Here is a 22,117-nt window from a genome sequence, read left to right on the forward strand (position 1 = left end):
GCCCCCGGCGCCGTAACCCGGACTTAACAGCCGCTGCAGAGAAAGCCGCCGTTGGGGGGAACCAAACCCCGGGCGTTCAGCAGCGCGGTGCCGGTGCGTGGCCGTGCCGCAGTTCCGCCCGCACGGAGGCATTGAGCAGCAAGCAGCGGCGCTGCACGGCGATCCCACCCGTGGGCCGAGGGCTCCGCAGAGCCCGGGGGCCGCGCGGCCGCTCCGTTCCGTGCGCGTAACCGAGGGGACGGCGCCCGTCGCGGGCCGTGCCCTCGCGGAGCGGCTGCCCGTGTGCCGGGGCAGCCCCCGTAACGCCGACGCTCCGTCCGTCTCCTCGCGCCCGAACGAGCAGCGGCAGTGCCCTGCGGTGCGCACGGCCGGCACGGCGCGGAGACCCTTCGCCACACACAAAGACCACAGAGCCACCGAGAGGACTTTTTTATTGCCGACCTCAACCCGAGCCCGAGCTGCTGTTTCCGGCAGAGGTGCTGCCACACGTGGCGGGTGGGAGACCCCGGCGGCAGCGCGGCTACCGGGTAGCCGAGGGACGAAGACGGACCCGTGCCATGGACGGCTGCCGACGGGGCTCAGCGCCTAGTGGGGGTGGCCGTGCGGGCCCGGCGGAGACGGATTGGGGCCCTTCGGAGACGTATGGGAGCCCTTCGGGTGGGGGCCGCCTCGGTCATGGCCGGGTGGGTTATTATGCCCTGGCGACTTTCCGGGCCCTCCGTGCGGCTGCGGCCCTCCGTGCGGCCCTGCAGGAAGAGGTGCGCGTCAGGGCTGCGGAACGGCCACGCGGCTCTGCTGGAGCTGTAATGCCCCGGCTGCCGGGGGAGGCTCCTGGCCCCCGGCACGACCGGGCTTGCGGGCGGCGGCAGGGGACGTGGGCAGGGAGCGGCCTGGCAGCGCAGGCACCCCCAGGGCTGCCCAAGCCCTACCCACGGGCACTTACCTGGGTGTGGGGATGACATCGCACGGCCCCGAGCTGCAAGGGAAGCAGGGACCACGCTGTTAGTGCTGCCCGCCGTGCACGGCCCTCGTGCCTGGCATCCCCGTGGCCCCAGGCCTCCAGCCCAGCCGTGGCCCCGTGTGCCCGGGTACGAGGAGTGCCACCCACACGTGTCCCACACGCGTCCCCACGGACATCCCGACCCATCTGGGCACCCCGGGAGCAGCCACCCTCACCTCTGCGCTCCCGGCACAGCTCAGGCTCGTGCTTTCCCTCGCTGATGCCGAGAACCCAACCCTTGCCTAACGCACCCCCTCCGGGCGGCGAGGAACAGCCGAGCCCCGCGCCCAGCCCACGTCCTCGGGGCCGCGCGGCTCCAGGACTCCGTGCCCCGCCACAGCCCACCCTGCTGCCCCGCTGGCCTCTGCCGCTCAACACGTACAGAATCGACAGCACCGCGAACCCAGCGTCGTCCTCACGCAGCACACAGGCTGTCGGGGCCGACCTCGGGGCACCGCTTAAAACCACCACCACGGGCGGCGCCGGCCCATAAACACGGCGATGGTTTTATGGGTGCCATCACCATGGGGACGCCCAACAGACAGCCGGCGCACCCAGAGCAGCGCACAAAGGTCTGCAGCCCTCGCCGGGCGCGGTGGGAATGGGTGGTTTTCGTCATCTGATGCAGGGGGTGCGTGGCTGCTTGGTGCCTTCTACTTTGGATTTGGCAATAAAGTTTCCTCTGTTGACTTTCAGGGTGATCCAGGTTCCTTTGTGCTGCGCGGTGACACTTGAACAAATCAGATGGGGCAAAGTTCAGGCCAAAAAGCCCAGCCCACACTCCTGGCCGTAAATTCTCGTGGTTAACATCCAGCACTGATATTAACAACTGGATGCAGGGACACAGGCTGTGCAGCGTGTGGCAAAGCAGTGCCTACAGCCATGGGTAGTGAGGGAGTGGTCTGGGCCATGGCATTACAAAATATGCTCCTAGCATTGATGTGTATTTCAAAATCTCCCAAAACATTGAAAAGAGAAATGCTTACATGGGAGACATTGCTTTATTTTTGTGCAGGGCTCAAGGTGGGTGAGATCGAGTTCACCCAAGTCTTTAATTTGTACTTGCAATCTGAATGTTTTCACTGCATGTTTGCCCAGTACATAAGTCCCACCTCCCTGCTATGTATTCATATCATTTATGTAGGTAGAAGCTAATATGGTTACACATACATACATGGATCTCCTGTGCTTGCACAGGGCAGTATTCAGTGGGCATGTGGGCAATCTGTGCCTGGAGCACCGCCAGTTCCATACCACCCATTCTCACTAGGGAGAGCTGTGATGCTGCTTCTGTGCAGCTTAAGTGGATGGTGTTGGTTGACGCACACATAGGAGTGCTGCATTTGGGGTGCTATAGCCTTGATTTATTTTGGTTTGGGGAAACAAACGAGGAAACCATAATGATCTGCCTGAGAGGAGCTTTTCACAGGGATCTCTGCTACCACATGGCTGTCAAAGTCTTCACAGCACTCTTTGCCAGAAGACAGTGATGAAGGGTGATCCGTTTGAGTTTATTGTCTTTGTATTATATATATCTATATAATTATGTATCTATATATATAATATTACATATGTCTATATAATCAATCTGCTTGCACATTGTCTTCATTATGCAGCTTGGGCATTGCTTTATACAAGTTTTCTGAGGATTAGCCCAAAATTAATGGAGCAATGCTCTGCTCCCTAATGGAGTAATGCTCACTCCCTGTTTGTGAGTGCCCTGCCTGCCAGAGACATCACAAGCTGCAGCTATTCCTTCCCTTTGGGCACCCTGCAACCCTACAGGGCAATCTGTGCCAGGGCAGGAGGGACACTGCCCATTGCTGTGCTGTGCCAATTTAGGATAGTGCTTAGTGGTTTAGCTGAGTTCAGCCAGGAGATGACCTAATCCAAGGCTGTGTTTCAGGTGAGATAACAGCATCACAAAGTTTTCAGCTCCAGAGGAATGGCTCAGTGTTTTCTGAGAAGGTCGTGTAAATTGCAATGGAGTGATACTTGGCGGACAAGGAGTGGATCCAGAGTGTTTCCTCTGCCACCGGGTGCACAGTTGTGCTGGGAGAACATACAGCATAAGCAGGGGCTGGGGGACCCCCTGGCCCCACCAACCTATGTGCAGGGTGCTGAATTGAGCCCACTCCATCTTCTTCCTGCACTGACTTCTATGGGCATCAGCCTCACTCCCAGTGTTTGCTGGTACTTCCTGATTCTGGAGGTGGTTTCAGGCTGCCTGCCACGATCCCATCTCATCTCTCCTGGGCTCAAAGACACACAGTGGCACACAGAGGTATGGAGCCTGCAGAACCGTGTTCTCAGTGAGCAGCCCTGCAGAGGCAGAAGCATTTTCTTCCCCCTCCTACACACATTCCTCTGCCCTCATGAGTTTTTTTCTCCCAGTTCAATGACCACCAGCCTTTGTCTCGTGGTCTGGCAGAGCCTGGTGCCAAGCACACCAGAGACACACACTGCCTTTTCTCCCTGGGCCCGCTATGAAGACCTCACATTGTGTTTAACTAGGGAGAGAGAAAAGCAGAGGCTTGGAGCATTGTGCTCAGCTTTGGGCTATGTAAAACCCTCTGTTTCTCCAAAAATATCAGTCCAAAGCTCTGGTGAGAAATCAGTGACCCGAGGAAAAGTGTCCTGAGGTCACAGTCTCCCTTAAAAGATCAGGGCCATGAATTTCAAAATGAAAGAATTGGCAGCACTTTGCATGTCACTGACATGGGTGAGCACCAGCTCCCAGCCTAGCACAGCCTGACACCTCTGCACAGGCCTCAAGGACTATTCAAGGACTATTCAAAGGTGGGGCTGGAGAGGACTCCTGTGGGGGGAGTGATGGGTGGAGGCTGTTGCATGCTGGCCAAGGACCATGTACAAGGATGAAGGTGCACAAGGAGCAAGGCAGTCACCGGAAGCTGCCTGCAGAGGTGGGACAGGGCCAAGGATGAAGGTGCCCATGACTAACCCTGCTAACTAACAGGCATGTTTCCAGCTTGTGATGCAAGGCAGTGTCACGCTGGGACCATCTTTTACAACCCAATGGCCCTGGCCCTTCTCACTACCCATGCCTCCATCCAACACATCAGTGCTGGATGTCAACCACGAGAATTTATGGCCAGGAGTGTGGGCTGGGCATTTTGGCCTAAACTTTGCCCCATCTGATTTGTTCAAGTGTCACCACGCAGCACAAAGGAACCTGTATCGCCCTGAAAGTCAACAGGAGGAAACTGTTGCCAGATCCAAAGTAGAAGGCACCAAGCAGCCATGCACCCCATGCATCAGATGACAAAAGCCAGTAGAGCATCCCCGGCCACACAGCTGCATCCACCAAAGGTTTGCACAGTGGGTGTGAAGGAACCTGTCCGTGGCCCCTTTTCCTGCCGGATGCGCTGCGTCTGACCCACCCTCACCCTGACCCCAGGGATCAGGCGGTGCCGGCGGAGGAGCCACCACCCATCCCCACCGCGCCCGGCGAGGGCTGCAGACCTTTGTGCGCTGCGCTGGGTGCGCCGGCTGTCTGTTGGGCGTCCCCATGGTGATGGCACCCATAAAACCATCGCCGTGTTTATGGGCCGGCGCCGCCCGTGGCACGGCAGGGCCCTACATATAAGCGGTGCCCGAGGCCGGCCTCGACAGCCTGTGTGCTGCGTGAGGACGACGCTGGGTTTGCTGTGCTGTCGGTTCTGTAGGTGTTGAGCGGCAGAGGCCAGCGGGGCAGCAGGGTGGGCTGTGGCGGGGCACGGAGTCCTGGAGCCGCGCGGCCCCGAGGACGTGGGCTGGGCGCTGGGCTCGGCTGTTCCTCGCCGCCCGGAGGGGGTGCGTTAGGCAAGGGTTGGGTTCTCGGCATCAGCGAGGGAAAGCACGAGCCTGAGCTGTGCCGAGAGCGCAGAGGTGAGGGTGGCTGCTCCCGGGGTGCCCAGATGGGTCGGGATGTCCGTGGGGACGCGTGTGGGACACGTGTGGGTGGCACTCCTCGTACCCGGGCACACGGGGCCACGGCTGGGCTGGAGGCCTGGGGCCACGGGGATGCCAGGCACGAGGGCCGTGCACGGCGGGCAGCACTGACAGCGCGGTCCCTGCTTCCCTTGCAGGTCTCTGCTGTGAGATGTCAGCCCCACACCCAGGTAAGTGCCCGTGGGTAGGGCTTGGGCAGCCCTGGGGGTGCCTGCGCTGCCAGGCCGCTCCCTGCCCACGTCCCCTGCCGCCGCCCGCAAGCCGCAAGCCCGGTCGTGCCGGGGGCCAGGAGCCTCCCCCGGCAGCCGGGGCACTACAGCTCCAGCAGAGCCGCGTGGCCGTTCCGCAGCCCTGACGCGCACCTCTTCCTGCAGGGCCGCACGGAGGGCCGCCGCCGCCGCACGGAGGGCCCGGGCACGGAGGTCCACCGCACGGTCCTCCAGGGCATCATCACCCACCCGGCCCCCACCTGCCGCGCCCCCATCTGCACCTGCCGGGCCCCCATCCGCCTCCGCCGGGCCCGCACGGCCACCCGCACGGCCACCCCCACTAGGCGCTGAGCCCCGTCGGCAGCCGTCCATGGCACGGGTCCGTCTTCGTCCCTCGGCTACCCGGTAGCCGCGCTGCCGCCGGGGTCTCCCACCCGCCACATGTGGCAGCACCTCTGCCGGAAACAGCAGCTCGGGCTCGGGTTGAGGTCGGCAATAAAAAAGTCCTCTCGGTGGCTCTGTGGTCTTTGTGTGTGGCGAAGGGTCTCCGCGCCGTGCCGGCCGTGCGCACCGCAGGGCACTGCCGCTGCTCGTCCGGGCGCGAGGAGACGGACGGAGCGTCGGCGTTACGGGGGCTGCCCCGGCACACGGGCAGCCGCTCCGCGAGGGCACGGCCCGCGACGGGCGCCGTCCCCTCGGTTACGCGCACGGAACGGAGCGGCCGCGCGGCCCCCGGGCTCTGCGGAGCCCTCGGCCCACGGGTGGGATCGCCGTGCAGCGCCGCTGCTTGCTGCTCAATGCCTCCGTGCGGGCGGAACTGCGGCACGGCCACGCTCCGGCACCGCGCTGCTGAACGCCCGGGGTTTGGTTCCCCCCAACGGCGGCTTTCTCTGCAGCGGCTCCCACGGCCGCCGTGGGTCGGCAGCGGGTCAGTGCAGGTCTGTGTGCCGCTGCGCACCGCTCAGCCCGTTGCCGGACGCCCCGGCCTCCCTTTGCCATTGGCGCCGGGCGCTGCGGCACGGGTGAGGCTCCACGCCCACAGGCATAAGAAGGCCGTCTGCCGCAGGGCTGCAGCCGCAGCGCTGGGCATCGCCAAGGGAGGTGAGAGGGGAGAGGGCTCGGGGATGGGGGACGGGGAACCGGCGACGGGCGGGCGGGGCTGCTCCGGAGCTGAGCTCTTTACTCACTGCAGAGGCCGGTGGAGAGCTGAGATGACGTGGCAGATATTTACCCGCGCGGAATGAATTAAGCGAGGACCGGCCACCAAACTGTTGGGTTTTTTAACCCCAGCGTCAGTGCATTCAGCAGCTTCTGGGGAGATGCACTTGTATCCGTCCCTGTCAGGTTGTATTTGGTCTGGCTTTTTGTGAGATCTCCAGGAAAAGCTGCGGTTACTGGTAGTCCTGAACTGGTCTCCAGGTCGTATGCGTGAGGAAGAAAGGCAGAGGAGTTGCCCTTGTTTTCTCCTATTGGCACCTATCAAAATCGAATCCTGCTCACTTCCCCCTGACTATTCATTTGGAAATGGGCCTGCAGGCAAGAAAGACAGAGGCAAGGGCACCTGAAATGGAAGGGAAAGCAAAGCCTTTCTGAAGTGCCTCCCTCCACCCCCACCCTCACCTGTTCCTATCCCAATAGGTAGAGCAGTGGATTGAGCAGTAGGAAAAAAAAAGAATAGGTGAGGTGACAACATTCATGATTAAGTGCGTGTTTCATCAGCTGAGAACATAGCACAAGGATAGTCCAGTTCCTGCTGCGTTTTGATTAGTGGGGCTTGAGGGTTTGGGTCATCCAAAAGTGGATTTCTTTCCCATAGGGAGTGCCAGGCAGCAGGGCTGAGATGCAGCTCAACTACAGTGAGACTTGGGGGAGGAGTAGCAGTTCCACGGCCTGGAGCTGCATGGCAGCTCTGAGCCAGAGCTCAAGCCCCATCCCAGGCACAGACTGGTGCTCTGTGCTTCCCACAGCCCATTTCTGCTATGCAGGTTTCCCAAAAGCACTGGCAACACAAGCTTAGCAGATGACCCTGCCCCACTTGTCAGCTAGCTCAGCACTTATAGGAAATGCAGGAAGCCTCCAGGGTTTTGCCACCTGTCTCCTTCCAGTTTTCTGTCCTACGCTCTGCACACAATGCCTGTCGGTTCCAGGGAATGCACCTGTCCCACTGCCACCACTCCTTGTGCTGCAGCTCATCTGGAGCACTCACAGAGCCAAGGCCTCTTAGAACCACAGATCCTGGGATCTTTCCCAAAGTGAGAGCTGCTAGCAGAGCTTGTCTGCACCGCTGTTGGGTGGGAGGGTGCCCCAGGGTACTGGTGCTCACCAAGCAGAAGGCATCACTGCAGCCTAACCCTGTTGATGTGCCCATTGCCCCCCTGTGACCTCAGGACTGTGCTGTGACCATGTCTGAGCTGGAGAAGGCCATGATCGCCATCATCGATGCTTTCCACCAGTACTCTGGGAAGGAAGGAGACAAGCATAAGCTGAAGAAATCGGAGCTGAAGGAGCTCATTAACAATGAATTAACCCATTTCCTTGGTGTGAGTATTGCCTCCTACATAGCACACCTGGGCTCAGGCTCCAGCTCCCCAGGAGCAGGTGGTGGCTGGACAAAGCCTGTGTCAGGGCTGGAGGCTTGGGTTGTACACTAGGGAAATTTCCTTCCCTGGGAGGGTGATAGCCTTACTCTGTGGGCCTCAAGGTGCCCTGGTAGGGCTGCTGTTAAGCAGATGCTGCTTACACCTGTTTCTGTTCTTTCAGGAGATCAAAGACCAAGAGACTGTGGACAAAGTCATGGAGGCACTGGACAGTGATGGGGATGCAGAGTGTGACTTTCAGGAGTTTGTGGCCTTCATCGTCATGGTTACCTCTGCTTGCCATGAGTTCTTTGAGCATGAGTGAGCTGGTGAGAAGCAGTTGAGCAGCTCCCACTCATGCTGGAGAGATGCAGAGCAGCACCACTCCTCTTGGGAAAAGACTGGATGCACTTGGGAGCTCCGTGAAGTTAAGCTTGTGCTACTTAAGCAGCTTATTAAACTCTGCAGCTTTGTGAGCTGAAATGCCCATGCATCTTGGGAAAGCCTCTTGGACAGTGCCCACCTGGGATGCTGTGTGTATGAATGCCTCATCGCAAGCTCACTCCCTGCTGCTGCATGCAAGGGACAGGCAGGGGGCTGGAAGCAGGTGGCTGCTGCAACCCAAGGTTGCTGGCAAAGGGAGAAGGAAAATTCAAGGGTTGAGGCAGGGAGTGATGCAGAGAGGCTGGCTAGAGAAGCCTGGCTCTGAGCCCATTGGGCTACACTGAAAGACTCCTGTGACCTTTGTGGGCTCTGACTGCCCTGTGCGTGCTACTAACCCTGGAGACTTAGCAGAGCCCATGCAGTCCTTGCCTGCTCGAGACACTCCTGGCTTGAAAGGCAAAGCATAACCATGTAACAGCTCAGGCTTTTCTCCTGTCTATGAATCCTCCTGCTTGTAGCTGTCTGCAGAACTGGAAGTGAAAGCATAGGAGGCTCCTGGGCTGGGCCTGAGGCATGCATTGGCAAGCTCTACAGGCTCAGCCAGAAGGAAGGGGAAAATCCATACGTGATCAGCTGCAGCCTTCAGAGCGTGTGGAAACAATGAGAATAAAATGTTGGTCTGGTCTTTGGGTCATTAATTGGGCTCTGGTGAAAAATGCGTCCTTTTATTCCCAGGCTTTGTACACCTTGTGCTTGCCCTGAGTTGTCAAAGGTTGAGGAATACAGCCTCGGAGCACCACTGCAGTTCACACTGGCAGCAGGTTCATTTGCCTAGGGTTCTCTTTCAGCTCCTGTCTTCTATCAGTCTGCATTTGCCATCTGGATCAGGCATGACTGTGAGTGGGGCATTCATGGCTAGGAACAACACAGCAGCATCTCCACTACAAATTCACAGTAGAGAGGGCTGTGGATTATGTTGTTTTTACTTTGTAATGATTCAGTGAACAAAATAACCTAGTTTTTGACAGGGATCATCTTATTATTCTAATTTGCCTCCCCAAGCAGTGGCAGAGGATGGTCAAGCAGAGACATGCATACGAGAAAGACAGTATCTTGTGCTCCATCAAGAACTGAAAAGGTTTTGCTATCCTAAGGTAGTGCGCATCCAAGTTACTTCCATTACGTGCCTGACATCATTTCCTTGTACTGCTCACTTTCAGTCATGTCCACCACTTGTACAGATGGACCTGAGGACATGAGGGGACAATGAATGAGGACTGACTGTCCTAGAGCATCCCACGGTGAGGGCAGCTTTACCAGCTTTAACAGTCACAACCCTGTCTTAAGCCTGAACCCAAGTTCATCAGAGGGGTCTCACGCTCCAGCAGAAGGCTTTGCAGGTGAGGCTCTGGCACCCACCTTTTTGTGAGGGTTGCCAGTGTGGCATATGGATGAGGAGCCCTTCCCTAAGACAGTCCATTCAGTGGCTCAGTACAGCACTGTGGTAGCTGAGAACTGCAGCGCAGCACCAGAGCAGGCTGCCTTGTCCCCTGGCCAACAATGAGAGCAAGAGCAGGAGTGAAACTATACGTCTCCACACACATTTCTGGCAGTTAGAATGATCCACCACTGCTGGAAATGCACAGGGGACTCACCTTGCACAAGAAGAAACTGGTACTTCTTGTCAGAGAGGAGGAAAATGGCGTTATCTTCCTTCAAGTTAGGTCCCCTGGTAGTTATCAGTGCAGCACACCTCTCCTGCAGAGCAACGCAGAGCTCTTCTGAAGCAAAGAAACAGACTGCACAGGCACGGGCCTCAGCACCACCCGGTCTGCACAGCTCTGCTCCTGCATCCACTGTATGCAGCACAGAAGATGCCTCAGGTTTGTGGCTGATGGGGAGGGTTGTCAGAACTGCAGAAGGCAGACATCACAGCAGGGCTGAAGGAGGCTCCAAGGATCCACACAATCCACTAACATCCATCCGGACCAGGCGAGATACTTAGAAGTGCCAGACCTGGCTGCAACAGATCTGCAGAAAAACAGCTCTGGCAGTGACAGGTCATTCATCTGGTAATTGATGTGACAGACCAACACATTTATTTTTATTTTGTTATGCCCCCATCCCTGCCAATGTAAACAGACCAGCCTGCTGGATACCTGAGGTGTGTCCAGTTGCACTACCTCACTGGCAGTTTTTGAAGCTAGCACTGATTAGATTGATCTGGCATAGCACCAAGCCCAGCAGGGCTCAAAAGCTCCACATTCATCACTGATGGAGTGACTCTCCGTGGAAAGGGTAGTTTGTTAACAAGGAGCTATGTGGAGGCACCGTGAGCATGAAAGCCCAGTGTGATACTAGCTGTGCACACAGGATGTTTCTGACACCTTACAGAAGAGGATACAAAGGGATTTCCCACCAGAAAGGGCACCAACAGATAGTTTCTTCATGTTAAGCACCCTTTTGAAATATGAACTACTTGCCAGCAATACTAAAAGTGAAGCAGAAGGAGAAAACACAGCAGGAGGGGGCTGAAATATTTAACAGACTCAAACTTTCAACACAAGAGAAGTGACAGCAAGGGGCAGCTTTGGTGCATATGCGCTATATTATGGTTCTACTAAGTTATATTTTCCTAATTCAAAATGATGCCATTACTTTTCACTCTGGAATATTCAAATTGGGACAGATGACACGCGTCCCAGTGTTCTGAAAGAACTGCCTGATGTGGTTGGCAAGTTGCTCTTCATCATATTAAAAAAATCATGGCTGTTAGGTGAAGTTCCCAGTGACTGGAAAAAGAGAAACATCACTTCCATTCTCAGGAAAGGAAGACCCAGGGAACTACAGGTTGATGAGCCTCACCTTTGTGTCTTATCTGGGAAGATCATGGAAGATATTCCTGGAAGAGATGTTAAGACACATGCAAGACGCAGAGGTGATCAGAGACAGCCATTGTGTCTTCAACAAGGGCAGATCATGCCTGAACCATCTGGTGGCCTTCTATGATGGAGTGATGGCTTCGGTGGACAAAGGAAAGGCAACCGATGCTGTCTACCTGGACTTGTGCAAGGCCTTTTGTGTGGTCCCACACCACAGCCTTATCTCTACATTGGAGGATTTGAAGGCTGGACTATTCAGTGGATAAAGAATTGGATGTTTGTAGCCAAAGAATTGTTGTCAACAGCTCTGTCTGCATAGAGGCTGGTCACAGTTGGTGTCCCCCAGGATTGGTCTTGGGACCACTGCTCTTTAACAGCAACAAAGAAGTGGGATTGAGTGTACCTTCACAAAGTTTGCTGATGACACCAAGCTGAGCGTTGCAGCTGATCTCCAGCAGAAGGAACACCATCTACACCATCTAGACAGACCGGTACATGCTCACATGAGAATCCATTAATGAGGCTGCAGTGTACTCTTCCCTCCTGATGCTCTAAAGGATGTGGAAGCCTATTTTTGCTCCCTCAAGCTGAAAAATACACTTCAGAAGAAAGTGGCAGCATTTCAGAGAGCGATCTGACTTCAGTTTATTCCCTCCAACAGATGTTGCAACCAGAACATTTACCTGGCCTTACCCACTGTACCGTAACCACCAGGGCATTCAAGCACTGAACTGCTCAAAATACAAGTGAACACTGTGTACTGTAAAGAAATTAGTTTTTGATCCAGCAGCCAACATTCATAAAGTCAGATGTTCAAGAGCTGTTTTGAAATGTTTAATGTGCTTTTGTTTTAAATCTTACAAGGCAACTTGTCTCACTGTCAACCATATCAATACAAAAATCTTACAATGCTTTATCTGCTAAAAAACTACGACATTAAAATTGGGGTTAAGTAGTTCTTCCTCTTTGCCAGCTGTTGTGTCACAGGGATTGCTCACTGCTAAAGGTTGCTGTACTTAGACAATAAGTTACACAGGTTCTGTACATAATTACAGTAATCATATGCAGCTGTATTATACACCACAGTCAAACATCACGAGGGCAAAGAACTACTGTATATGAAAGCTTTCCGTTGGAGATTTACTGTTCATTCGTCAACTCATTAGATGTTCTCTTATCAGGAGACTAACATCCATCTTTCTTAGGCACTGATCCAGGCAGAATTGCCTTGCAGAAAAACCTGGCTCTTTTGCCAAACTCGCGCATTATATTAAAAAAAAAAAATTAACGGAGCTCAAACTTTATTAACTTTATAAAAATAATTATTTGCTACTCTCGTTCTTACCCTCAAATGCAGCAAGTATTTGAATAATTTCACATTCTCTTTCTGAGTTAGGTTCACTGCAGTACTAGATCAGGCAGAAACTTCAAAGCCTTTTTTAGCCAAGTGTGTCTATGCCACCTGGCTGTTGCAGCTGGAGCAAAACGTCTGCCTAAATACAACTAAAAAGATGAATTGTAACCAAAAAGATCCACCTAACTAACACTGAGTATTCTTTTCACGGTGGAAAAAAGAATCACCATTGTACATTTCAGCAAAGGATATTAATGGAAACCACATTGTAAGGTCATGCTTTGTAAACATTTCTACAAATGATTCAGACTATTGGCTTTGGAATGAGTTTTTAAAGACTTGGTGTTATGCAGGGCAGTAATTAACAGCTAGAGCTATTAAAACAGGTAACTTTAACATGAAGTTATGAGAGCAAGAGCAGTGAACGCTCCCGCATCAAACAGTTGAGTATTAATTTAATATTTTATTATAAAGTTTATAGCATTACAGAGTTCAGCATGGCACACTAAGTAACCTTGTTACAGATGCAGTATTTGTTTTTGCTTGGTACAAAAAAGCTGAGCAGCAGCATAATTGTTACATTGAATCCGAGACTGGAATTAATTTGTTCTGAATAAGGATGAGTCAGTGATGTAAAATACAAAGGCTGCATTTTTAAACCTCAGATATGTGCAAAATTCCTTTCAGTACAGTAGAGAAAATGTTAAAGATGTGTGCAGTCTTAAAAGTTATGCCCCAACCCAGATACTGCCAATATATTGCAAACAATCACATGTAGGGGTAACTCAAACTGGTTACTAACAACTTTCCCTATTATTTCCAAGAGTCACAGCTGGTGTTTGCTCCCCACCCTGCCTTATGTCCTTTTATGCAGTGCATCAAGTACTGACATTCACAATTATTGTAAAAAAAAAACCAAAACCAACAAAAAAATTGGTCCATGACAGTTCTAATAAGCTTCCTTCAAGAATTCCAGTAAATTCTAATACAGCAATAACTGTTATAATGGATTTACGAAAGCAAACACAATCTGAGAGATGAAGGTCTGTGAAGATTAATATCTCCATTTTTCTAAGTTCTTCAACGGTTTTAAAAACATAACATATCAATTCAAATGCTATTCAGACAGTATCTACATTTTGGTGCTTTAGCCTTGATGCCATTTCCTTTCTTTCACATGTTGTAGGCAACATAAATAGGATCCAACTGGTCAGCTAAAAATCCGTCTCTCAAGTGCATTCGTTGTTTTTCGCCACGGGAATTGATAGGAATAACTCCTGGGTCCACGATGACTACAACACCTACTATCAGATAATGCTCCTCCAGAACCACGTTTGTTACCAGTGCAACCAGGTCCAAGGCTTCTTGTTCTGAGCCTTCTAACTCCACAACCACCACAAGCAAATTGGTCCATGTAAATACAGCGCTGTTGGCATAATAAAAATGTTAATGTTGAGAAAAACAAAACAAACCAACAAACTTCACTCAAAGGAAGCTCTCAAAAACAGACTCACTGCAAATAATTAATGTATGGACTTCAACGGTATAATTAATGGGAAAAATCCATGCAGTAAGAAGAAAATATGTATAAATCAAGAGATATCAAGGCTGTAACTCCTTGGGATATTCTATGCCCATTGTTTTTCTATCATCTCTGTACAAAACACAGGAACCATTAAAATTTCACATTTGGTATGTGCATGCTTACCATTAATGTACTTTTACACATATCTAGGTATTATTAAAGGGAAGACAAAGCCTTCAGTCTCCTTCGGGACTGAAGAAGACCTACAGCCAAATGGTGTGTGAAATGAGAATGTATTTATAAGATCCAACCACCAGAGAAGTCAACAATGCAACATGAAGCGTTCCCATTCATGAGGATCTCTTCATCTTTCAGACTATTATGTTTAAACTGTGATAAAGGTGTGGGCTTTACTTATTTATTTATTTGAGTGGAGTAGGAGGGGTGTTATATCGATTAGTTTCTCTCACTGCTCTTTTTTCTGAGCAAGGTTTTGGTGAGCTCACTCTGCAAGTTCTCAGTCTGGCACGCTGTCCTGCAAAAATTGACTCCTGCTCTGGAGGATACAAAAGGATACAGAAAAATAACTGTGTCTCTTACCATTCTGCAATGCTCTTATGTGCTCTTATTACAGAGGTCTCTATATCAATGGGGTGGTACCTCATTCCTCTGAGCTCCAGTGTTTCATCCAAAGAACCCACTACATACAGGGCATCATGCCTTTCTGCAATAGAGCACAGACATTGAAAATGTCAGCAGATCAGAAGAACATCAGAATGTTCTAAGACATTCTTGGTGCTTCCTAGGAGCAAGAGTGTTAAATGCCTTGGGCTCTATTATTTGGAAAGAAGAGGACTGCAAAGTCATTTAGCACTTCTGTCCATTGACTTTCAGCAAGAGAAAATAGACTAAAAAGAATTTCTGGGTCATCTAGTTCTGCCTCTTTCTTACATAATGTAATCTCTGTTCATAAAAATAATCAAAATCCATTGTTCCTTTTGTTCCAATATTCTTACCAAAGAACTTCTCTCCTCCTTTCATTTCCCTCTATAATTTTCCCCTTGTTCTATGCTATCAACGTTCTCAGCTCAAGTTAATGCAGAGAACAACCCTATCCATTTCTTAATCATAGCCCTCTGAGGATTAATATGGAACATACTCTACATACTGCTATGTTCATTCTGTAACTGTGTTCAGTTTAAATTCTCTGTGCTTATTTTGGAATTCTGCTCAATCATGTAACTAAGAAAGCATGCTGGGAAGCAGCCCTATATTTCGTGCATACTTACTGACAGTGTGTTAATTTATGACAGCTGGTCCCTCAAATGCTAACAAATTTAAGGACAACTGACATTGTTTCACAGCTAGAGTATCTCTGACACATGATTTTTCAGGAAGCTACAAAACACAAAATGGTGCAGTAGTAAGGCACCCTTACCACCTCAATTTCTTGTTCTTTTTGAATGTCTGCTTGCATACTCCCATTTTTGTCCATGACTAGCTTTCTCAAGAAGAGGGAGCCATTTCACTTTGAATAGTGACAGAGGAACTATTCTCTCTCAGTATGCTGTTGGGAAGCAGACTGAAGCATGAATACAATGTGCCCAGGAGGAGCTCAAATAACTACCCTAGGAAAACTGAGAGGGAAGAAAGCAAGGAAAGCTTACAGCACCTTGTTTTAAAGGTTTTTAACAAGACCTACCAGCTTGGAATGAGAAGATAACACAGTGAAGCCTTTTCAGGGACCCAGATCTACTCCACATGTCAGCTCTCACTCGTATTTTGAGACCATGTCCCTTCAATGTGCTCTACAGGAAATGAATTTACTGAGCTGCAGAGACTTCTCTCATCAGACCAACACCTCTTCTGTACTCAAGAACCCCAGGGAGACTGAACAGTGGATGGGACAATGACCTTTTCTTACTGGCTGATATAACAGAGCAACATCACGGGCTCTGAACCCTAACCTGGTATCCATTGCAAAGGACGGGGCAGCTCCTCGGCCAAAGTTGGAGCCTTCAATAAATTGCCCTCCCTGATCACCATTTCTCCCTCATACAGCGGAGGAGGGCAATGCACGTGGCAGCCCAGACAGACATCTCTGCTCATAAGGGGAAAAACCTATTATTCTGTCTTCTACCATGAGTGATTACAGGAAGTGTACATGGTGTCTGTGAACCCTACAGCTACGTATCCAGTGGCATCGATGAGTGGGACGGACACTACTGATGTTGACACTCTTTTTCTTAAGATGTTTAAATACTGCCTCTTTTTAATGCCCGATAATCAGAAGAAATTTTGTTTAAGAAGAAAATAGAGCAGTTTTTCTTCTACTTGTGTACTTCTCTCAAAATTAGACACTGTGGTTTAAACTGGAAAAAAAAGGCTAAGTGAACACCTTACTTTCTATACTGGAAAAATTGTGTGGAGGTTACTCTTCCAGACCTCTTATTTCACTAAGGCTGGGAAATGGCTGGTATTTGTGCATGTACTAAAGCTGCTGAATGAATTAGCATGATTAGTATTCTCTGGATTAGCACTGAAATAGCAAATTCTGCCTGTAGGGAAGGAGGTTCAGAGAAAAATTAAGTAGAAAGACTCTCATGCTGCTATTAAATGTGCCCATATTACTTTGGCTGAGTGAAAATAAATGAAGATCCTGCTTTCTAAATCAGTAGGGCATTATGATTGCCTCACTCTGCATGATTACCTGGTATCATTATAATCAACAAATATATGCAGAGTAAGAATTCTTGTCATATTCAGCACTACTCTCTTTTGGAGATCAGAATGAACCTGCGGGACAGCTTAGCTAGCTCAGCTTCTCCAGGAAGGAGCCAACAGGCTTCTGTAAGTCCATTTGCTCTTTCTCACCTCCACTAGCATCAGTCAGCTCAGTTCTGCGCAGGAAGCCCAGGTACCCAGTCCGTGCCCATAAGGTCTGAGTGTCTCCGAAACTCAGGCGCGCAGTGAAGTGGTCGGCGTGCAGCGCTTCTTCTCCATACACTGTGTAGTAACCAGCAGCATTGTGCGGGCTGCTCACCCATATCTACAGGATTAAAAACCCATGAATGTAGGGGAGCTATTCCAAAATTAACAGAGGTGGTTTTGCCAGACTCGAGCAGCTTCATTTTTGATTTAAATGTCAGGATGTTGCCTTATTAATTAATTTCTGCTTCATAGAAAATTACCATGAAAAAAAATGGAGTAAAAATGAGTTTTATATACATGTCATTGGAGAAGGTAAAGATGAAAAATGAACTTGGCATTTGACATACTGAAAAGGGACACCTGTTAACCTGCAATCATCTCTTAGAAGATTGGTATCTTAGTACACACAAATCCAAATGTATATGAAAACTGATGAAACCAAGCAGTAAACCTCATCGCTACTATCCACTGGCAGAGCTATAATGATAACGAGGTATCCACTGCCTCCTGTAGCTACCAATCAGACACAAACCAGTTAGCTAATATCATCTGGTCCCAGCATGTAACATTTTTGCAAAAGAGGGAGAAAGCCATGTGGATATTCACAGAAGCATATCAAGTTCCAGCTCTCTGCTCAGTTCATTTCCTTGCCACATTAAGGTGTCTTTGGCAGTCCAAATAAGACATGCATTTATCAAATATGATATAAATCACTGCTGATAAACAAAGCACAACGTATCACAACTTACCTCTCCTAAATGTGAGTCTCCCAGAGGCCCCTTCGTTTCTGTGTGTGCTATGATGACTTTTACCCCTGGAAGGATCTTCAGCAGGAAACAAATGTTTAAAACTGAAGTTAACAAAAGTTGAATTCATCAAAAGAAAGGTAAGTTAATAATGAAGAGCCACAGAAGTCAACAGTCTGTGCAGTTCTTTCTTCCATAGGTATCAATCATCTCTTTTCAGTTGTTTCATCTTTTAACCTATTTTTGCAGCTTGTATTTAGCTGCAGATCTTTCATGCCTGAAAAATGCTTTCCATGAAAAGGTCTGTGATCTTCTCAGCCACAGCAAGCAACATATCATATTACTTCACTTTCAAGCCTTGCTTTATTTTAACTCTTGTTCATTCTATGCTCTCTCTAGTGCCTCTCCTAGATATACTGTGATTAATGAAGCATATTCAGCCGATCATTGCACAGATTCTGTACTCAGAGAAGCAGTTCACCACCTAGAGAAGGGTAGTGAGGAAAGAAGATTGCTTTGACTCTCACCTTCCCAGACTCCATAAGTGGTAAACTGTGTGGAGAACCTCTCTCTACCAAACGTACCCTGAGAAAATAAAAAAATGCATTTGTAGAAAGATCCATTAACTTAAATAGAAGGAAAACAGACATGTTTCAGTATATCCAGCGTTGTCCTATCCTGCACTGACACAACCACAATGATGCCAGCCACTTATGCACAAAACAGCTGAGAGTTTTTAGCAGTTTTCAATACTTCACTATCAGCATTCCTATGTGTGACGTTTCTTCTAAGAATCAGAAATTCAGCTCTCTAGTGAGATGAGTAACTCATTCCAGCAAAACTCTAAGGCTGCAGTTCCACCAGCACTTCACATTCATCTTCTTTATTGGGCTCTTTGGGACCTCTGCTTGCCACACTGAATCATAGCAGTGTTGGTAGTAACTACAGAAAGTGAAGAGCAAACAGCCTAAAGAGAATGAAGTGAAGTTACCCAGTCCATTAGTAGCATCACTTACGATAGCAGAGTTGCAGTAGGAGAAAAAACTGAGTGCAGTAAGAGGAGTGTACAAGAGAAGAGGCTGCTATCAATTCTGCAATATTACACTAGTGCAACACTTACTAGCTAGCATTAACTTATACAAGGGGACCATTGAGACTATGGCTGAACTGCATTTAAATGCCAAATCAGGTTGATGACATGTCTTCAGCAGCTAAGATCTAAGCATCAAAAAATAGAGACACCGTAAAAAAAAAAAAACTGCCAGTTAACATCACTGACTGAACATTATCAATATGAAAACAATTAAAGCCAACACACCAACTGTTGATATATAAGTGTTAAAATAAGTACAGAAACAAATACATAGATGTACAAACACTATTAAAATTACAGGCTGAACTTGATACTGCCAGCAGTTATATGAACAAAGTTAACTAAAAGATGAAGATAATACAAAGATAATGACTACAGATTAGAACTGATAGAGCTTATCCTCAGCAAGTTTCCAGATGATGCCTGAATGGGTGGCCTGTAGAAAAAAAAGTCTGGGGGGGAAGCTAGGGGTACTTTTGCGTTATTTAAATGATAATTACAGAGAAAATGATGCCAGATTACTCTGAGTTGTATGCTATCAGAAGAGGCCAGGGACAAAAGATATAAGAAGAGAAATAAGAGTAAGAAATTCATCTCAAGATCTGGGTGCCATCCTCAAGACATGAACAAGAGTATGAACAGAGTACAGACAGATCCTCATCCTTGGAGATTTTTCAAACTGAACTGGCCCTGCTCTTCAGTAACCTGATGAAGCCTTGAAGGTTACCCTGCTTCGAGCATCGAGTTGCACGAGGAACATCCTCTAATCCTGCCAGCCAACTCTTCCTGCAGTTCTGTCACTAACCAGACAGCTGGCAAGTCACCTTTTGCTGGCAGTATTATTACATAAGTAACAGCTAAAGAGCCTGAACAGTCAGTCATTTCAATGGGGGTCTAGAAAGGAAGAGCAAAACAAGCGATGATGTGGAGGAAATGCCAGACCACTTCTAACACACAGGATTTGCTAGGATGGAGGTTCCTTTTAATTCAGTGATGAGGGATTAGCTGTTGCCAAGGACATTTCAACAAACCAGGGTTATTACCACATGGATGATTTTTCTTTTCTACAATCATTTAATGGTTAATGTTTTAGCATAACACAATCCATACCTGTCATGTCGAAGTGCTCTCATATCTACATAGACTGTTGTTGGATCTGGTCCTGCTGTTCCCTAAGAATACAAAGGAAGTAACAAATTGAAAATAAGCCAGAAAATTCTGTTTTCATTTTCACAGACAAGTAAATCCACAAAATCCTCTCCCCCTTTAGTGACATTTATCAAGTACTGCCCTAATTTACCAAAAACACAGTAAAAATATTCCCCCTCTGGAGCGACTGCCAGAAAACACTGATGTTTAATGGAATTATGTCTCCATTTCAGAAATGCGTTCAACAGAAATGCATTTTAGAACACAAATTAGTAAATTTATCAAAGAAATCAGTAAATGAACACATAGACCAAGCATGTATTTATACAGCTAACTCTTCAAGTTTACAAAATTTTGTTAATCATCTCCTCTTTAGACGAGCAACAACAACAGCAGACACACTATATATGCATAAACCCACGCAGACATAATCTCTCTCTTAAAGCATGGCTGTTCTACTTCATGTAAGTTTTGTTAGCTTTGAAGAAAAAACACTCAAGTGAATCATACCTCTCACTTTTACCCCCTATCTTCTCAAGATTCCTCAAGTAACAGTCTGGACAGACGCAGACATCTACTGCAGCCAGGGGGTAAACCTTCTGACCTACTCTGAAGAGAGGTCAGATTCCTAAAACAAATCCTTTTCCCATCATGGGAACAGGGAACTTGTTTTTGTTAGTGGGTTCCCTCTCACCCTTCCAATCATAGCTTAACCTCAAGGTAATTTGAAACTACTGTGAAATGTGTATTTAATCCAAAAAGCAGCCCAGGGGTCAGCGGTTATTCTCCCCTGCGCAGGGAAATTCAACATAGCTTCTCATTTTGTAAGTGTTTTAAAATGAGGCTGCTTTGTCCTCAGCTCCAGAGCATGGTGTTGGGAAACAGCAACAACGTCTTTATAATGCCATCCCCTTCACCTGCTGCAGCACTGCTAAACTGTCAGATAACGGTCTTTATCTTCAGGAAGACATCACTCATTAACACCAATCCTTGCTGTATCTCAGTATTACTTGAGAATGAGGTTATGTGCTTCAGCTGCACGTGTTTTTATGAAAAAATAACAACAACAAACACAACACGCACTGAACTTCTTCAGAAGGAAACAGCTGGATCAAAATTCCCTCCAACAGGACACGTTCTACGCAGAGTAATGCTACTGGACCAGAATGACTTTAGGACGTTACAGGCACATACATGCATCACTATACCTGTTCAGCCAGCTTGCCCAGCCTGTTTGGCTGACAGTGGGACCACAAACAGAAGTAACAGAGGCCATCAAAGTGTGTGAAAAGGAGAGAAAGGGAAAAAAGAAAATACAAACAAAGAGGCACTGGAGACATAAGATACACACAGTAAGACAGAAAACAAAACTCATACTGTTTTAGAATGAGGAGAAAATTTTCCTTTCAGGTTACTTAAGAGCCTGGCATTTAAAGTGGTTCACTGGGAAACATGCAGTCCTGGTAAATAAATGAGAAATTTCAGGCAGAGCATACGTAACACCTGCTGTTTTATCACTAACCCCTCCTGCACCTGAACATATCTAAACAGTGCTAATAACTGCAGAAATACCAGTCCAGTGAAGTTGGAAGGTGTTACCTATTCATTTGCAAGCCAATTTGTGCAAATACCCAACGACTTTGGCTATCAATCTATTCATTCAAATTCACCAATAGAAAAATATCTGGTACAGTTATCACTTTAGAATAAGAAGAAAAAGAGGGGAAAGAAACTAAGAGAACATCCAAGAATGAAAGACAAAGATACAAAAGTATAAAATAAGGAGCAAGCTGAAATGCCTGGCAGCCCCACACTCCTTGTGATTTTCCTCCATTATTCTTCTGCAGGAAAAACTTAAAAAACAAACCAGCAACCAGCATGAAGCAGAAGCAGAGTGTTCTACCATAAAAAGAGGCTGAAGAATCACAGTTCTCTGCTTGTGATTACCAGATGCTGTTCTTTATCTGCCAACAGGGCTCTTTTATTTTTTGGTTTTTTTTTTTTTGTTTTTTTTTTTTTTTAATTTTTTTTTTTTAAAGAACTGTCTTTTAGATTCCGAAAGGTGCTCCTGGATCAGTTTCATAGGTACATGCCTCCAAGCTGGAATGCAGAGGAAGCTCTTAACTGGCCCTACAGTGATCTCTTTCTATTTAGTCTGCAGAGTCCGAACAACAAATAGCCACAATGCTTTTTTTTAGAAACTCTTTTTCAGACAGGACATTCAGAAAGTTATGCTTTGACCCCTGGCATCTGATATGTTCTGTTCAAGGCATTTAGAATCCTTTCTGCATGCAGTTCTTAATTTCATCTATATTCC

At 48.4% G+C, this 22,117-nt stretch overlaps 2 protein-coding genes and 2 long non-coding RNA genes across 6 annotated transcripts in view; 2 read left to right on the forward strand and 2 right to left on the reverse strand.

Annotated features, from left to right (window-relative positions):
- Positions 1-414: 414 nt before the first annotated feature.
- LOC122181885 lies at positions 415-1,480 on the reverse strand. The gene is made up of 3 exons (XR_006179614.1): positions 1,383-1,480; positions 944-976; positions 415-746 (listed from the first exon to the last, which is right to left on the reverse strand). It is a non-coding gene; the product is annotated as an uncharacterized LOC122181885 (long non-coding RNA).
- Positions 1,481-4,596: 3,116 nt separating this feature from the next.
- Positions 4,597-5,435, forward strand: LOC122181886. The gene is made up of 3 exons (XR_006179615.1): positions 4,597-4,682; positions 5,089-5,121; positions 5,326-5,435. It is a non-coding gene; the product is annotated as an uncharacterized LOC122181886 (long non-coding RNA).
- Positions 5,436-6,153: 718 nt separating this feature from the next.
- On the forward strand, positions 6,154-8,818 carry S100B (S100 calcium binding protein B). 2 transcript variants are annotated; one of them, XM_042874731.1, is made up of 3 exons: positions 6,154-6,261; positions 7,548-7,700; positions 7,921-8,818. In XM_042874731.1, the coding sequence occupies exons 2-3, from the start codon at positions 7,563-7,565 to the stop codon at positions 8,059-8,061; spliced, it is 279 nt and encodes a 92-aa protein (XP_042730665.1). In that variant the 5' UTR covers positions 6,154-6,261; positions 7,548-7,562; the 3' UTR covers positions 8,062-8,818. The 2 variants fall into 2 exon arrangements, with proteins under 2 accessions (XP_042730665.1, XP_042730664.1); XM_042874730.1 differs by lacking the exon at positions 6,154-6,261 and adding an exon at positions 6,549-7,412.
- A 2,996-nt stretch (positions 8,819-11,814) lies between these two features.
- Positions 11,815-22,117, reverse strand: part of DIP2A (disco interacting protein 2 homolog A) — a 98,501-nt gene continuing 88,198 nt past the window's right edge. Inside the window, exons 33-39 of one of the 2 annotated variants that reach the window (XM_042874389.1) lie at positions 21,009-21,038; positions 19,762-19,823; positions 18,086-18,143; positions 17,562-17,636; positions 16,756-16,930; positions 14,482-14,605; positions 11,815-13,782 (exon numbers count right to left, since the gene is read on the reverse strand). In XM_042874389.1, coding sequence (XP_042730323.1) covers positions 13,530-13,782; positions 14,482-14,605; positions 16,756-16,930; positions 17,562-17,636; positions 18,086-18,143; positions 19,762-19,823; positions 21,009-21,038 — 777 coding nt within the window. In that variant the 3' untranslated portion in view covers positions 11,815-13,529. The remainder of the gene's footprint in view (positions 13,783-14,481; positions 14,606-16,755; positions 16,931-17,561; positions 17,637-18,085; positions 18,144-19,761; positions 19,824-21,008; positions 21,039-22,117) is intronic. The other variant, XM_042874390.1, reaches the window with a different exon arrangement.

Source organism: Lagopus leucura, unplaced genomic scaffold (genome assembly GCF_019238085.1).
Source record: "Lagopus leucura isolate 7727_CA_CO unplaced genomic scaffold, USGS_WTPT01 Super-Scaffold_100012, whole genome shotgun sequence".
NCBI classification, from domain to species: domain Eukaryota; kingdom Metazoa; phylum Chordata; class Aves; order Galliformes; family Phasianidae; genus Lagopus; species Lagopus leucura.

Bases quoted from the DNA above. Each gene is read 5' to 3' on its own strand.
- S100B (XM_042874730.1), top strand. From the start codon at position 7,224: ATGCAGGAAGCCTCCAGGGTTTTGCCACCTGTCTCCTTCCAGTTTTCT. The intron at 7,413-7,547 runs GTGAGAGCTGCT...CTGTGACCTCAG, and splicing joins ATCCTGGGATCTTTCCCAAA to GACTGTGCTGTGACCATGTC. The intron at 7,701-7,920 runs GTGAGTATTGCC...CTGTTCTTTCAG, and splicing joins AATTAACCCATTTCCTTGGT to GAGATCAAAGACCAAGAGAC.